At 42.3% G+C, this 14957-nt stretch overlaps 1 protein-coding gene across 4 annotated transcripts in view; it reads right to left on the reverse strand.

Moving 5' to 3' along the window:
* The window catches only part of SLF2 (SMC5-SMC6 complex localization factor 2), a 30938-nt gene extending 20300 nt beyond the window's left edge, over positions 1-10638 (reverse strand). For 2 of the 4 annotated variants that reach the window (XM_068399740.1, XM_068399741.1), the window contains exons 1-5: positions 10430-10613; positions 5964-6007; positions 4780-5492; positions 3704-3761; positions 1390-2549 (exon numbers count right to left, since the gene is read on the reverse strand). In XM_068399740.1, coding sequence (XP_068255841.1) covers positions 1390-2549; positions 3704-3761; positions 4780-5492; positions 5964-6007; positions 10430-10533 — 2079 coding nt within the window. In that variant the 5' untranslated portion in view covers positions 10534-10613. Of the gene's footprint in view, positions 1-1389; positions 2550-3703; positions 3762-4779; positions 5493-5963; positions 6008-10429 lie in introns of all 4 variants that reach the window. The other 2 variants (XM_068399742.1, XM_068399743.1) reach the window with 2 other exon arrangements.
* Positions 10639-14957: the final 4319 nt, after the last annotated feature.

Below are 14957 nucleotides of genomic sequence, written 5' to 3' on the forward strand. Positions count from 1 at the left end.
TCTGCTGTTTGTTTTCTACTGTAGAAAACAGCGGTGGGCTGACCCCAGCCAGCAGCTAAGCACCACACAGCTTGTTCATCTCCCTGCCCAGTGGTGCAGGGGAGTGAATAAGAAGAGCAAAAGCAAGAAAACTCATGGGTCGAGACAAAGACAGTTTAATAAGAGAAGGAAGGTGGGGTAAGGGGGAAAAGAAAAAGTGATGCAAAGGCAATCACGCAGCACCTCCCACAAGCAGAAGGATGCCCAGCTAGCCTCCTAGTAATGGCTACGTGCCAGACCAACTCCCCCTGATTGGTTCTGATTGCTAAGCATGACACTATGTGGCAAGGAATATATCTCTTTGGTCACCGGGGCTGAGCTGTCCACGCTCTGTCCCCTCCCAACTTTTTGTCCACTCCGGCCTACTCGCTGCAGGGGCAGAGTGGGAAGAAAAAGCCTTGATGCTGTGCAAGTACTGCTCCGCAATAGCCAGAAGACTGCTCTCTTATCAACATCGGTTTTGTCCGAAACACACAGCACCATACAGCTGTTAGGAAAAAAATTAACTTCAACCCAGCCAGACTCAGTACAAAATATTTTTAGTTAAATGCAGCCATTTCCAACCTGTACCAACTTTGTCAGGAATGTCACACTAAGGCCTGCTGCAAGACCTTCCTAATTAAAACATTATTTTATAATAAAACTTCAAAATCACTACTTATTTGACAAGCTGTTATTGAACAAATAGGCTAACTTTTAAAAACACAGATCAATTCATCACCATAATATCCTGTAAACTGGGTTTCAAACACTTCATCTATCCCTTGTGAGCAGAATAAGTCATTAAGCTTTTTAAAAATCCTTTCTAAAATACTTCCAATTTCCATGAAATTCAACCTCAAAGAAAACATCACACTTACAGATCAAGAACTCGTTAACAGATTTCTGACAATCACAGACTGTGACAAGGATATATGACTGGAGTCTAGCACACAGACCTCTCAACGTCTAGATCAGTTTCCTCTAGTTAACTTCAACTCATCAATATCTTACCTGATCAGGAAAACTAAAACATTAGACTCCACACATATTCTAACTGTAACCTCCTGCCTTTTTCTTTAGGGGGAAAACGCAAAAATAGAACTCCTAAAAAACACCAAAAGGCATACAGCTAATGCAATCCGGCTGCACAAACCATCTTTCAGCCATTCCAAGGACAAGCACAGTAACAAGCACACCCGTTCTCTGACTACATTGCACTGTACAGCATAGGACCCTTAAGCTGAGTAACCAGTTTTGCAGGCAAATAGCTCTGAGTTTTCATGCATGATGAATAAAGGAAAAATCATATAAAAAAATACAACATAACAAAGCTGATGCAATGCTTTTTTTGGGTTTTTAGCCACTTACATGAAGCTTCAGTAGTGGAGTCACAGTGTCCTGAGAAAAACTGTCAAGAAAAGACTCTTCCAGAGTTCCTGCCTGTGGCTTTGGGCTTGAAGAGAGAATGTCTTGCAGTGGCATGAATACTTCTTCTTCTTCATAATCATCATCATCTAGACCACATTCCAAACTCTCACCTTCGCTATCAAAGCTGCTTGTTGATTCTCCATCCAACTTGGACTTGTCTGTACAGGTTCTTTCAACTTTTAACTCTCCTGAGAGTTGTGAAAACATATGGCCGCTGTCCATGCACCCTTCTTTAAAAGGCAACGAATGAGGAACACTTTCACCAGTCTTTTCTGAGAGTGCAAGTTTCCCAGAACCTTCCACTGAACAAGAATCAGAAGCATTTTCTGAAGTCTTGTCTTTTGTTTTTGAAGAACTGTTGCTGGATTGAATACTGTAAGTTTTATCATGCACTCGTCTTTCTGCTCTTTTCCCATCCTGCTCCTTCTTAGCATCCAATACCTGAGATAAGCCAGCATTCTGGATATGATGTTCCACACCTTTTGTTTGTGTTAAGTGGTGGAGAGAAGGCAACACAGTACTTTTTTCCTGAGAAAAAGGAAGAGACTTTTCCAAGAAAAAGCGTGAGTTAGCCACCTGCAATTGATTCTCTTTGGTATCCACAACAGAAATGTGGTTATTTTTACCAGGACTGTGTGCAGAATATGAAGATGACAAACCTACAGAGGAGCAATTTTTTTTCTCATTTTCATCACTTGAGTTGAGGTATTCCTCTGGAAGAGTAAAATCATGTCTAGGTAAATCAGCACCCTCCATGAGTTGCAAAACATCATCACAAGTAGACTTTAAAAGGATATTTTTTATGAAGTTAGACCTATTTTTTCGTTTTGCAGATGATCTACTAAAAGCAGGGTCATTCAAACTCGGTACTTCAGATCGATTTGAACTGTCTGCATCCACACTCATGGCAGCACGTTTTCTTTTCCCAGGAAAGTCTATTTGTTTGGATTGCCCAGAAGACATCTTAGATCTAAGGCAGCATGAATGAACAGACTGGCTCTTCCACATACCAGCGGCCATCTCAGATGATGCTCTCAGTGCATTTGGAGAAGATGCCTCATGTTTTGAAACCTGCTTTGGCTTTGGTTGAGATGGGTCATCTATGAAGCATTTAAGAAAAAAGTAAACCACTGTTGCCAGTTTAAAAAATAATTAAAGAAAAAGTCAAAACCATAACAGCTTACCCTTTCTAACTTCTGTTTTTAAGTCAACTATGACTGATTTTTTTATCAGAAACTACAATACTTCCATTCTGCTTGAACACAGTGGACCACAATTAAGATTTAGCTGATCCTGTACTGTTACGTTATTACTGTAACTAACTTGGAGATGAAATTAAATCCTTTTATTTTAAAGCACCTCAGTATCCACCATAGAACACTCTTCCTATACACTAGAATCAGTCTTGGGAAACAGACAACAGCCCAGTTGAGATATGAGACTGGAAGAAAGTTTCTGTAATTACACATATGGTTATAAATAATGAACAGTATGAAAAATATTTTTTAAATACTGCAATAATTTTAACAGTGCTCATAAAAAAACATTCAGAATATGAAGAAATCTGTTTTCAGGCCATGGTTCTATGGCACCAGAGCCCACCTTCCTCACCATGCTTTTCTGCTTCCTGCCTTAAGCTGGCACCAGCACCTGGACACTTCATGGCAAGCTACTTCATGGAGCTGATGTGGCTGAGAACTTCCCAACTCAATTTTCAGCCAGATCAGCTCCTCACACTGCTGGCCAAGTCCCAGTGTTAGTGCATGCGGAAAGCGAAGCATAGTGGCAGAGAGTCTGATAGGTTTACACCGCCACGGACCCACAACATGGGAATACTCTCCCTGTTTTGGGGTTTCCCCTCTGTTCCCCCTTGTTTTTTTAAATCATCCTATTGACCTAGCTCAATCTTATATTCAAGTGAGCTTTTTATATTCAGTTCCACCTACCGCAGAACAAAATTATGTGGTTAAAAGAGACAAAAAGCAACACAAGTATCAGCTAAACTTTAGTTTAATTAGTTTAAGACAAAGAAATATCATGACTTCTAATTAAGTTACAAACAATCTGTTTTTCACTAAAATCCCAAATTACTTTTAAACCTCTTCAAGGTTGCCATATATTAGAAATAACCTTGACTATACATCAGTAATTTTTTTTTTTGAGAGAGAAAATAGATAAACAGGCCACTAAGAAGAGACACTAAGTGATGAACCTGATTGTTTAATTAATTCCATATTATCAACACTGCTTCTACCTGAGGCAGTCTCTCTTGAACCAGAATGTGGTCTGTTTCTTAAAGGACATCCACTTCCCTAAAAACAAAGACAGAGAAAATAAAGTCAATCGCATACTTTTTAAAACCAGGATGTTGACGTCACGAGACAAGTGTTGAACCCACCACAGACTTAGTTCCACACATCCCCAGAAATATGGTAATATACTTAATTTCAAGAAAAACTTAAAACATAGCTGCAAAGACCTCAACAAAAGGATTCTCCACAACCCGAATTTTATATCTTTTCTTCAGACTGGCCTCCGGTTCTAGGTCTCTCCACTTTTGGGGCCACTTACATCCCTAGGCTATATGGCAACATAGCCCAGCTGGCTTTCCTCAAACAAGTCATTAGGAACTTAAATAACAAAATGACAGAAAGCAGACAAGCAAATACAGAGGGAGGGGTGCTAAAAGGAGAAAAGGAAACACAAGCTAAACAATCTTTTTTGTTCCATTCATAGCACATAATGGAGGCACACATAATGATCTTCCTTGCAGGTAACCAGCAACCTTTTAAAGTGTTTTCTTGGTTGGTAAAAAAGTGAATATAATTCAACCTGTAATGAAATACTACATACTTAATAGGACCACTCCCACCTCTATCTACATACTGTAGCTTAAGTGCATAAATCTGAACTGCTATTAATTGCAATTTCTAACAAGCAGAAATTTGCCAGGCTGTTCCCTACACTACATTGTCAGGAAACACAAGGTTATAAGACATTTAAGTTAAAGATTTCTTTTTTTTTTCCTACAAAATACAGCTTAAAGTTACAATTTCCATTGCATTTGTATGCTTGCATCTAACCCAGACTATCTCCCCTGCCTTTAAACCAGGATTTCTCACCTATTGTAAAATAGTCAAGAACTGGCTTACCCAAGCATGACCTAAAATTTACAAAGGAATAGCAAAAGAGCATAAACTTTTGTTACTTCTGAAAAAGGCAGCACCAAGAATCTCATCCTACACTGAAAAAGGGGAAGAAAAAAAAAAAAAAAAATCACAGTCACAATGGGTCACTGATTTCCACCTTTAATAACCCTTTTAAACACACCTGATGTGATACACTTGTTCCTGAGAATGGCTTTACAGGATGTGGCTTAGAGTGTTTCATTCTATGATGTTTCTTCCGCTTCCTTCCTCTGCGGAGAGCTTCCAGTGACAACCTAAATTCAGAGTCAGCTGGAGCACAGGGCAATTTCATGGGAAGACCTGTGTTTTGGCACAGAGATGTGTTGTTCGCAGTGCCATTATTTCGAGCACAGGCTTTTTGAGTATCAGCGTCTGATGATGAAACCCATTTGTCAGAGTCTGAACTAGTGTCTTCTATATCCATACAGTCAGTTTTCTGTTCCCAACTATTTCCACAAGACAACAGTGCTCTTGTTACACCCAGACACTTCTCATTTCTTCCCTGTTCTGACTTGATAGTTTTATCCTTTTTGGCCAAGAAACAGCTGCGAGACCCTGCAGTAATAAGGAGTTTCTGAATCACAACTTTTGGGTACAATGAATCCAGTGCCTTGCATGCTCTGCCATTCTCTAAAATGTTTACGCGGTCCTTCTCCTTAATTCCTCTCCGAAAGGCATCTAGCACAGGACTTGTGTTTGGTGTTTGGACTGGCATCTTTTTTATTCTGACCTTCTTTGGAGAAGATATTTTCTTTTCAAAACGTTCAGCACATAAAACCGACAGTCCAGTTCCTGCATCTTTTACGTTTCCTCTGTCTGGTGAACACAACACAGTTTTGTCTTTATGGCCAAGGTCTAAGAGAAAAGAAAAGACAAATCACTGACAATCACAATATCGGAAAAAAAAATATCTTATTTGACTGCATTACTTGATATTTTATCTCTCTGTCACATGCAATCCAAAATGAATTTACTTAATCATTTAGTTTTGCTAGTGCCATGTGATTTATTTCATATCAAAGAATTGCATGACCTATGTCACAGCTTCAGTTGTTATAAACAATCTAGCTTAAGCATGAGATAATAACTTGAAATGATAATTACATCACTATTTAAATAAATTAATTTTAATAAATTAATTTTAACAGGAAATTAACATTTTAAGTTACATTATTAGAAAAAATTTTAACTGTGTGCATTTTGACATATTCAGCAGGCTATACACATATTCCGGCTCCAATTTGGATTAGGATTGGACTATATTTCTGCACAATTATATAATTAAAACTCAAATAAGTATCTTCCATTTAAAAACCACATATTTACCTTGGTTTAAAACTGGTTTGAAGAACTCTGTAATGGTCTGGTTTCTGAAGAGAAAACATAACTTTATCTTTTTAAAAGAACAATACCTAAATGCCCATACAGTGAATACTGATAAAAATAAAATGCTGTAATTTATTTCTACAGGATTTTTTTTTTTTAATGCCAGCAGATCTTATTTCTGATAGCTCTGAGAAAGTATCATCGTCCATATCGCCGTCTAACCTTCACTCTGCTTGGCTAATGAAGCCAACCTGTGAGTCTCCTCGCTCAAACTGTTTCATCATCCTATTAAGTCTTAACCAGCTTAAACTAAGCTTTCTTAAATGGGACTGACCTCACCTGTACCCAGTATTCCAGATGAGACCTCACCAGTACTTTATGTGATGCTGTTAACAACCTCTCTAACTCCACTGTCAACACTTTGAGCTGGTAACTCCTACTGTAATTTTTTTTTTTTTCCAAGCAAAAGGAGGAAGTATCCCAGAGTGTGGAGGTTTACAGTGGTAAGCAGCTGGCCTTATCAATATCATCAGTGATCAAACCCTCTTCAACGCATTATGAGTTGAAATCAAGTCTAAAGTCAAAGTTCTATCTGCAAGTTGTAAAGTTCAACTAATCCTGTAACTTCCTTCTCATTGTCCAAAACCCTTTGTGCACCGCTGTTTGTCGCCTTTTTCACACACGTGGTGCCAGGCTGGGATGCAAATTCCTGTCTGCACCATCACCAGACTTCTCAGCAGGAACTTGTACCAGTACTGCCCCTTAACAAAATACATGTGTCAGTGGCCTCCCTCCCAGCGCAGGTTATGGGCATCTTCTGGCTTCCAACAGAAACAGCAGCCTACAACCATCTTATATTTACACATACACAACAAGATAATTAACAGCTTTAAATCAGCAGTATTTTCTCTGGCAAGAATAAGTGGGACATGAGAACACCAAGGCATTTCTCCATGAGAGAATGTCACTTCTAAAAATGGGCAGGTTGCCCGAGTACAATTGTACAATTTGAACATTAGAATACACTGAGAACTATGAACTTGATAACTTCATCTTCTCCCATATAACAAGGAAGTTTACTAACGACTTCAAGCCTACACTTATGCCTGTTTTGGAAATGTCTCTTCAAGTTCCAACAAGATATTGGTGTGCGGAAGCAAGAATAATAGATTTGTTTCAGACCTTCTTCCACCTTTGGTAATCTTTCTGTGCCTTCCAAAACAAAGCTGTATCGTTACTGTCTCTGTAACAGTGATTACAAAGGCGAAATTTATTTATTCCAGATTCTAAGCTAACATATTCAAGCATCCATACATGACTCTGCTTTCACAGACTCATTAACCATTTCTGAAGTTCAGGCCAGAAGAACCCACTGCTCACTTGTTCAAACTAAACTTGCATTTGATTTTTAATCTTTCTGTAAGCTTGTTACTTTCATTTTTGCATTTCCTAACATGGCTTCTGCATTTTTAGCACCTACACAAATACAAAAAGCCGTTTATAATGCACTGATACTTCTTTCATCAGGCTACTGGCAAGCAGTGACATTTGAGAATACTGTAACTCAATGAAAAGCCACCCGTAATCAGAATATGTGAGTACATAAAACTGTCTTTTTGGCTTACCAAAGAGAGCAGAAAAACTACTTGTCAACGACTACTTGCCTCCGACCTGTCGCAGCTTAATTCAACGTAGGCCAAAATACGCCCATTCTTCCCACACGCTGAAGCAACAGGGTCTCCAAATTTCAGTTTAACAGAGGAATCAGAAGGCTAAATTGCAGGTTTATTCACTGTTATTGCTGTTGCTTCCTGCTTTGTCTTTCTGCCCTAAACCACCTCCCACTCTGACACCTCAACCTCACCCTCTCATGCCAAGGCTCTCTCCACCTTGCACTCCTCCAGCACTCCCAGTGCTCGCTTGTGGCTGCTCTCATAACTGTAAAATCATCCCGTGCCCACAGCTTCCTGCACTGTGTATCTTGCCAAAACCCTTCTATTTTCCTAACTAAGCAACTGTACTACTTCTTTCCACATTAAAGCCCCATCCACAATACCAACCATGGTCAGCAGTCCAAATCTCATCTTCAATTACCTCTCAGATTCCTCTCTGTACTTGGATCTTGAAGACAAAACCGAAACCAAAACCAAAGCCTTCTGCTATCTTCTTCCTTCTGCCACTGATTTAGAACGACTGCTTATCTCCCTCCCACATCCACTATCTCGTTGTATCTTTTTGCTGTCATTTATTCTAAATGCAAAAGCTTTGTAACAAAATTCACTTTTTTTTTTCATAATTATACAAAACCGTGTATAACAACTGAGAGAATGGAGGCACTGCCTCTAAAAAAGGCCTTTTTTTTTTTTTCTCTCTGGGATAAAAGTTTAATTTGAATAGAGAATGATTTGTCTTAGACTATTTGTTTTAAAGTGCTTATCCACTGACATTTTCTACTTTGCATTCTACTGCTTCTTGGAAGAACAAGGGATAGGAACTGCCCAACTAAAACAGAATAATAACTTCTCAAGTGCTGTATTGTATCTCAGACAAGGAAGTGTACTAGAAACTTCAAACAAAACCAAGGGTGAAAAAAAAGAAAGCATGTGAAACAGTACACAGAGGAACAGGAGAAAGTACTGAGCTTTCCAACCTGCTTTTCATATATATGGAAGTACACCAAGAACATGTGATTTTTTTATGTGAACAGGACCGTAACTGTTCACAGACTATTCACAGGAGGATTTCCACTGTTGTTTTAATAATCAGCCCTAAAAGAATGAAGAACTGATAAAGCAATGATAATTACTGTTTTGCCACTCTTTTTTACCTGATGTGAAAGTCACAGTTGTTTAATGTATCTTTGTCAACAACTACATAGATCTGAATAACGCTCTTCAGCGAAATATATACACTCAGCAAACCATATTTATCCCCACTAAAAATTATTCCACCATTTTTTGTGAAATCTCATCTTAACTGAGACACTAGGGAAACCACAAAAAAACCCAGATACAAAAAGGCAAAACCCATAAATACATGATCTCACTTGACAAAGAAAAAAGGTACACAGCCAGGAGATGCACCAAACAGACCTTTCAGGTCTTTCAAAATTAAGGGCACAACCTGCATGAAAGAGGGAGAGAGAAAATTCTTTCACTTGTTTAAAAAGACAAACCCTTGTGTATTCTTTAAATGTAATTCGTGTTTACAGTCACATCAGTGCGTATCTCTGATTGGATAAAAACTGTACTTTTAAAAATCCATGCTGGAAATACTAGCAATAGCTCAGAAAAAGCAAAGCCACACAACAAAGAAATAAACTTAACTACGTATTTGACAAAATAGAGCATCTTGAAAAGCACTATAGAAATAACAACAACAACACAAAAGAAAGTTGCATGTAAAACCTCACAACCATCTTTTAGATGACTGCAGCAAAACCAAAACACGGAGTAGTTTCACTTTCCTGGGAGAGAAGAAATGCAGAAAAGAAACTGAACTTTTACCTTCTCCCTTTTCTTCAAATGTCAGGGCTACCAAAAAATAAGATCATCAGAAATGAACAAAATAAGGTGCTGCTAATGGCATAAGAAAATTATTACTTGTCTCATACTGCAATAAATAAAACTTATTTAACACAGCAGCCTCTGAAAAACCTCACTGAAGGCTCTGGCAGAATTTAGATTTCTAGTTGGCAGACAGGTTCATCACGTCTAAAAACTGTCATTGATGGCCACTGCCTTCATTGGAGACCTTGTCCTCCAGCACCGTTAGCAGTACAGTTCAGATCTGAACAGCCCTGAGAGCTGAATCAATTACAACTGAAGTTGTCTCTTTAGAGCTTAACTGCTGAAGCCTACTTCGTTCTACAGGTAGACTTGCTAACAGAGATGTTAGCTAACATCTTCAGTTTCCTCACATGCTGCCAGGTTGCCCGGCTAGCAGACCCCTTTCCCCTTGGCCAACAAACTATCAGCACCACATGAGAACAAGGTCCAGCGCCTCAGGGCCGAACTCCCAGCGGTGAGAGTAGGGATGAGGAGGGCGCCGGCCGGCCCTGGCAGCTGGCACACCGCCGGGCTCGCTGGCACACCGCCGGGCTCGCTGGCACTCTCACACCCCCAGCTACCACGCTTGGCCGGGACCAAAAGGCTTGAGCTGGGAACAGCACCGCGAGGCCCCCGCGGCCGCCGGCCACCGGAGCCCGGCCTCGGCCCCCGGCCATGGCGCCGGACCCTCCGCCCCGCGCCCGCCGCGGTGCACGCCGGGAGCCGCCCGCCGGGGCGCCCCCTGCCGGAGGCGCGGTGCGCGCCTGGGGCGCCCCTCCGCCCCGGGAGGCGCGCTGCACACCGGGAGCCGCGAGGCGCCCCGCTGGGCGGGCACGGTGCCTGGCGGCGGCGGCCGCCTCCACGCCCGCGGCTGCCTCCCACGCCCCCGTCCGCCCCTCAGCCCCTCCCCGCCGGTACCTGAAGTTTTGGGCCATCTCTCTGGCCGCGGCCGCTGGCGTAAAATGGCGGCGGGAGCTGGTGACGGGTGGGCCCGGCGACGACACGCCGAGCGGCCGGGTCATGGCGCGGGTTGCCTGGTTGACCCCGTGCGGCGGAGGGGAACGGGGAGACCGGCCGCTCCCGGCACCATAGCAACAACCACCAGCCCGCGCAACCCTCGCCTCCGGGGGCTGAGGGCGGGAGGGGACGGGGATGTGGGGTGGTTTTTTTTAATGTTCGGTCGCTGATTGGCTGAGAGGCTGAAGAAGTAGCGCCTCCCGTTGGTTCTTTGTCTTCAGGGGCGGGAGCGGGTAGGCTGAGCGCGGTTGTGATTGGCTGTGAAAAGAGCGGGAGGTGGGAGCGTCCTTCCGCGGCCGAAGGAGGCAGGACAGTTTGGCGCCTTGGTCTCGTGCCACTTACACTCCACCACCACCACTAACCAAATTTCCGCTCTCTGATTGGTGCTCGCGGGGCACGCCCCACCCCCGTCGCGAGCGCGAGGCACCGCCCGGCTCCGCCCCACTCCCTCAGGGGCGCCTCGCGGCCGTCCCGGCACGGCTACCCCGGGCATTCGCCAGCGTCGAACGTGCCGGAGGCCTGCGGCTGCCAGCCTCCCCTCGGGGAGGGCGTCCTTGGCCTGGGGCACGCCTAGGGCGATTCCTCTACAAGCAGCAGTGTCCCGTGAGGAAAGCGGCCAGGGACGGCCAGTGAGCCGCAGACCAGGGGGCGTATGCTGCACCTGTGAGAAAGCCGAGACTGCATCTCCATAGCCACTTGTCAAAGTTACAGGTGTTACAAGGCTAAAGAGTTGGGAAGGGAGTAACTGTTCTGAAATTGCCCATATACCCACCAAAGCAGCATGCAGATCTGTGCCTTCCCAATCACGGCCTGCTGTCCAAGCTTCGCTCCATACCTTGTTTGCCCCCTCCCCTTAAAATCCATCCTTTGTCTGATTGTCCTATGTGCTGCACCACTGCATATCAAACACTTTGGCCCCGGGTCAAAAACCTCGACTAGACAACCTGAAGAACCAGATTTGCAAGCTTAGGGAAACCTAGTACTGCCCTCTGTAGTGTTCTGCACAAATTTACATAATTAGGCTCTATAAAAATTAGCTATATCAAAACACCTCCACAGTAGTAGCTTTGTAACAGTTAAAAGCAGGCACTGCACAGATACAAGATAATCCCCACCCTTGGTCTGCAGAAATAGAGATAACATTAACAGAGCTTCCTTCATCACAACAGTGCCCTGAAGGTTATCTGGGGCAGTTTGTGGTGAAATCGGTTTTGGTTTTGCTTGCTTTAGCACTTTGTCTATGCGTGAAGATGACCAAGGCCACTCTTTTCCTAATGTTTTCGAAACACCAGGAGACAATTCACTCAGATGGAAAGGAGTGACCCATCTGATGCCCCTTTCCGTACCCTACCCAAGGTAGGCTGGCCTAGGGGAAGTCTGCAAAGCAGAAGTAATAGTAATGCAAAACTGAAAGCACAAGTCAAAATGGGAAACTTTTCTTGAGAATCTGAAATGTCCAAGTCTGCCATGTACTATGCACTCCAACCCACCTCCTTTCATCCTGCCCCATCCCTCCTTCTGTTTTTCAAAAGCTTTCATCCATGTAACTTATGATGTCTTAAACCCAACCTCAAAAGAGTAAAACATTCGCTGCCATCACATCATGTACCTTGCTCCGTTCTTGCTTTAACCCATCCTCCACACATTGTCTTCAGCTGCAAGCTCTCTGCCCCAGGGACCATCTGTGGCTATTATGTTTGTAAGAAACCTACCAGGAGGAATTCCCACTGTTTGACAACACACTTCCAGACCCACCATACACAACAGTACAATCAAGCCATGTTTATGCTTGATGTACTTCCTTGAGCAACAAATGAAGAATAATTAGACTTGCTGTCGTATAGATTTGCTTGAAAAGACAATAGTGTGTGTTTGAATTACTGTCTAGTAGTGTTAAAATGTTTCATGCCCAGTGTTAGTGAGGAATTCCAGAAATATTTTTATGTCACACTGAAGGAGCACATGAAATCGAAGTAACATAAACATTGGTTTCACCTTTCAGTTTAATACATTAACCCTGCAAAATCACAACAGACCTAGAGGCATTTTTACAGTTACATGACCTGGAGACCTAAGCAGTTACAAAAGACAACAAAAGAGTCAGATACAGAATGCATTGGTAAGTTTGCAGAAAACGTGGAGACACCAAGCAGCTTTGACAGAAAGTCCAATCCCAGCATGGGTGATGGCAAGGTGAACCTGTTTCTCATAAGGAGCAGACAGCAAGGATACAATAAACAGTAACTGCTTAAATAATAACTTGGCTTATAATAACCTGCTTATGGCAAGAGCCTGAAATACAGTCACTGCAGAAGGTAGGGTATTGTGGCACTGAGGACAGTGGGGGAAAGTAAGAAAAAGCTGCAATAGCTGTAATGGTATCAGCTTGTTTGTTTGTTTTGTTTTTTTTTTTTTCCCCCAAGCAGGAGAGTTGTGTACACACACACACAGTTTAAACTAATACATACCCTACAGCAGGCCCTGATTTCAAATAAATAGGCAACAGCAGCCATTAGGCACACAAGTATAGCTATAAGTAATCATAATACTCAAACTACTTGTCAAACTTATTTTAATTAGAATAACTTATCACTGTAGATACTGATTATTCCCAAGAAAGAGGGAACCTTACTTTCCCTGAAAATTTGGGAGCACTTCACTGCTTACAATTCCCTTCCTCTAAATTAAGCAAAAGTTAGAAGACACTTACCTCATGCCTTGCTTCAAAGAAGTTGGAAAATCATTTGCCTCCTTGCCCAATCCCATGCTATTGATTTTCATTTCTGTTAGTTCTTCCAGTCACACAGTCTGAACACCCACAAATAACCCACAACTTTGAAAAAGTACAAATCTGGTAAACTTGGTAAGGTTTTACAGGTAAATCTGGAATTATACTGGGGGTATTATACAAGTCGTTCTTTGCCATTTGTTTCATCTGTTGCTTAGTTGCCTTCCAGAATGACTCATGCTTTTATTTTCAAGTAAAAGCAGGAAGTATCCCAGAGTGTGGAGATTTTAAGCAGTATCCACAGGGAAATAGGTTGCCCACAGCGCAGCTGCATCATGGTGAAGAACTGTGATTTGGCCACAGCCCATTAACATCTGAAACTTATCAGTCACAACCATGTGATCTTTATTATGATATTTTAATGTAAGTGTTCTAAATAGAGTTAAAAGCCCTAAATCTGAAAGGGCACATATGCTTTTGTCAAAGAAACAAAGGAGGCGAAATCAAAGCACCGTTTCTAGTCTGTGAAGAAATTGCCTTTAGGTTTTTGAAAGCATAGCTGGACTTCAGGATTGTCCAATTTTCATTTAAATACATCAGTACTTTCAGCCCTTCTTCTAGAAAACCTCCCATCACCACAGAATTACTGTACTTTAACACTAAAAACTATTTTTGAAGTCTTCAAATGGTAGCTGAAATCATACTGTAAAAAAAACCAGTTTCCTGAACAGTTTTTGTTTGCTTTCAATTTCAGAAGCCACAGAGATAGTTAATACCTCAGATTTATTTGTAGAAAAGGAAGAAGGTTGTTCCTTCCTCCTATAGATCCCTCACCCAAGGGGTTCCGTGGAGACACCTGCTCCTCTGGCAGAAGAGACCTTTTTAGACACACTCTCCAGCTTCCATCCCTCCCAACAACGGCACCCATCACCTGTGTTAGGCTCTTCTGCGTTGTTGCAAAGGAGCAACAAGAGTGGCCATGTATGGCCGACACACAGAGAGCCAGGAGATCACTTGTGAAGTAAGTTTAGGTATATGGGTCATCAGACATTCAGAGCCATGGGGCCACCCTCAGCGGTCAGAAAAGGCTGTAACCTGTGTTCAACCATTAAATCAAACCTCCTCTTCAAATAATTTGTGAAAGGAATACAGTTTTCCAGGGGTAATTTGCAGCCCTGATCTAAACAAAGGAGGAGGTGCTGCAGGTTGCAAAGTCACATAGCATATGACATGTGGGGCATTGCACGTGGATGGCCATCTTAAGCCATGAAACTGCATCCGCTTTATAACATGACTGTTTCAAAGCTCCATATGAAATACTTACCCTAACCACATTCTTTGAAATTCTAGGGACCTCCTGTCTCATTAACGTGTCTGTTCCTTTCCACCTTGTTTTAATATTTCTGACCTCACAGCAAAATGTAAGTCATTCGGAATTGCTGACATTGTGCTGCCTCAAGGGAATCAGAGTAAAAAGAGAAGACAGATCGTTTTCTGAAGTGGCAGAGGACCATGAAACTCTCCTAGAACATTAAGTACAAGAACAGAAGCAAACACAAGCAGTGAGGCTGCAAAGGGAAAATGTCTCTAAGGAACCACAGGGAGTGACAGGTAAGGGCAAAGACAGGTATTGCCATAAGTCTCTTCCTCTTGAAGTGTTGTACGTTGCCTTTTCCCTGATACAGCATCAAGTTTGTGGAG

This window comes from Nyctibius grandis, chromosome 4 (genome assembly GCF_013368605.1).
Source record: "Nyctibius grandis isolate bNycGra1 chromosome 4, bNycGra1.pri, whole genome shotgun sequence".
In the NCBI taxonomy this organism is placed as follows: Eukaryota; Metazoa; Chordata; class Aves; order Nyctibiiformes; family Nyctibiidae; genus Nyctibius; species Nyctibius grandis.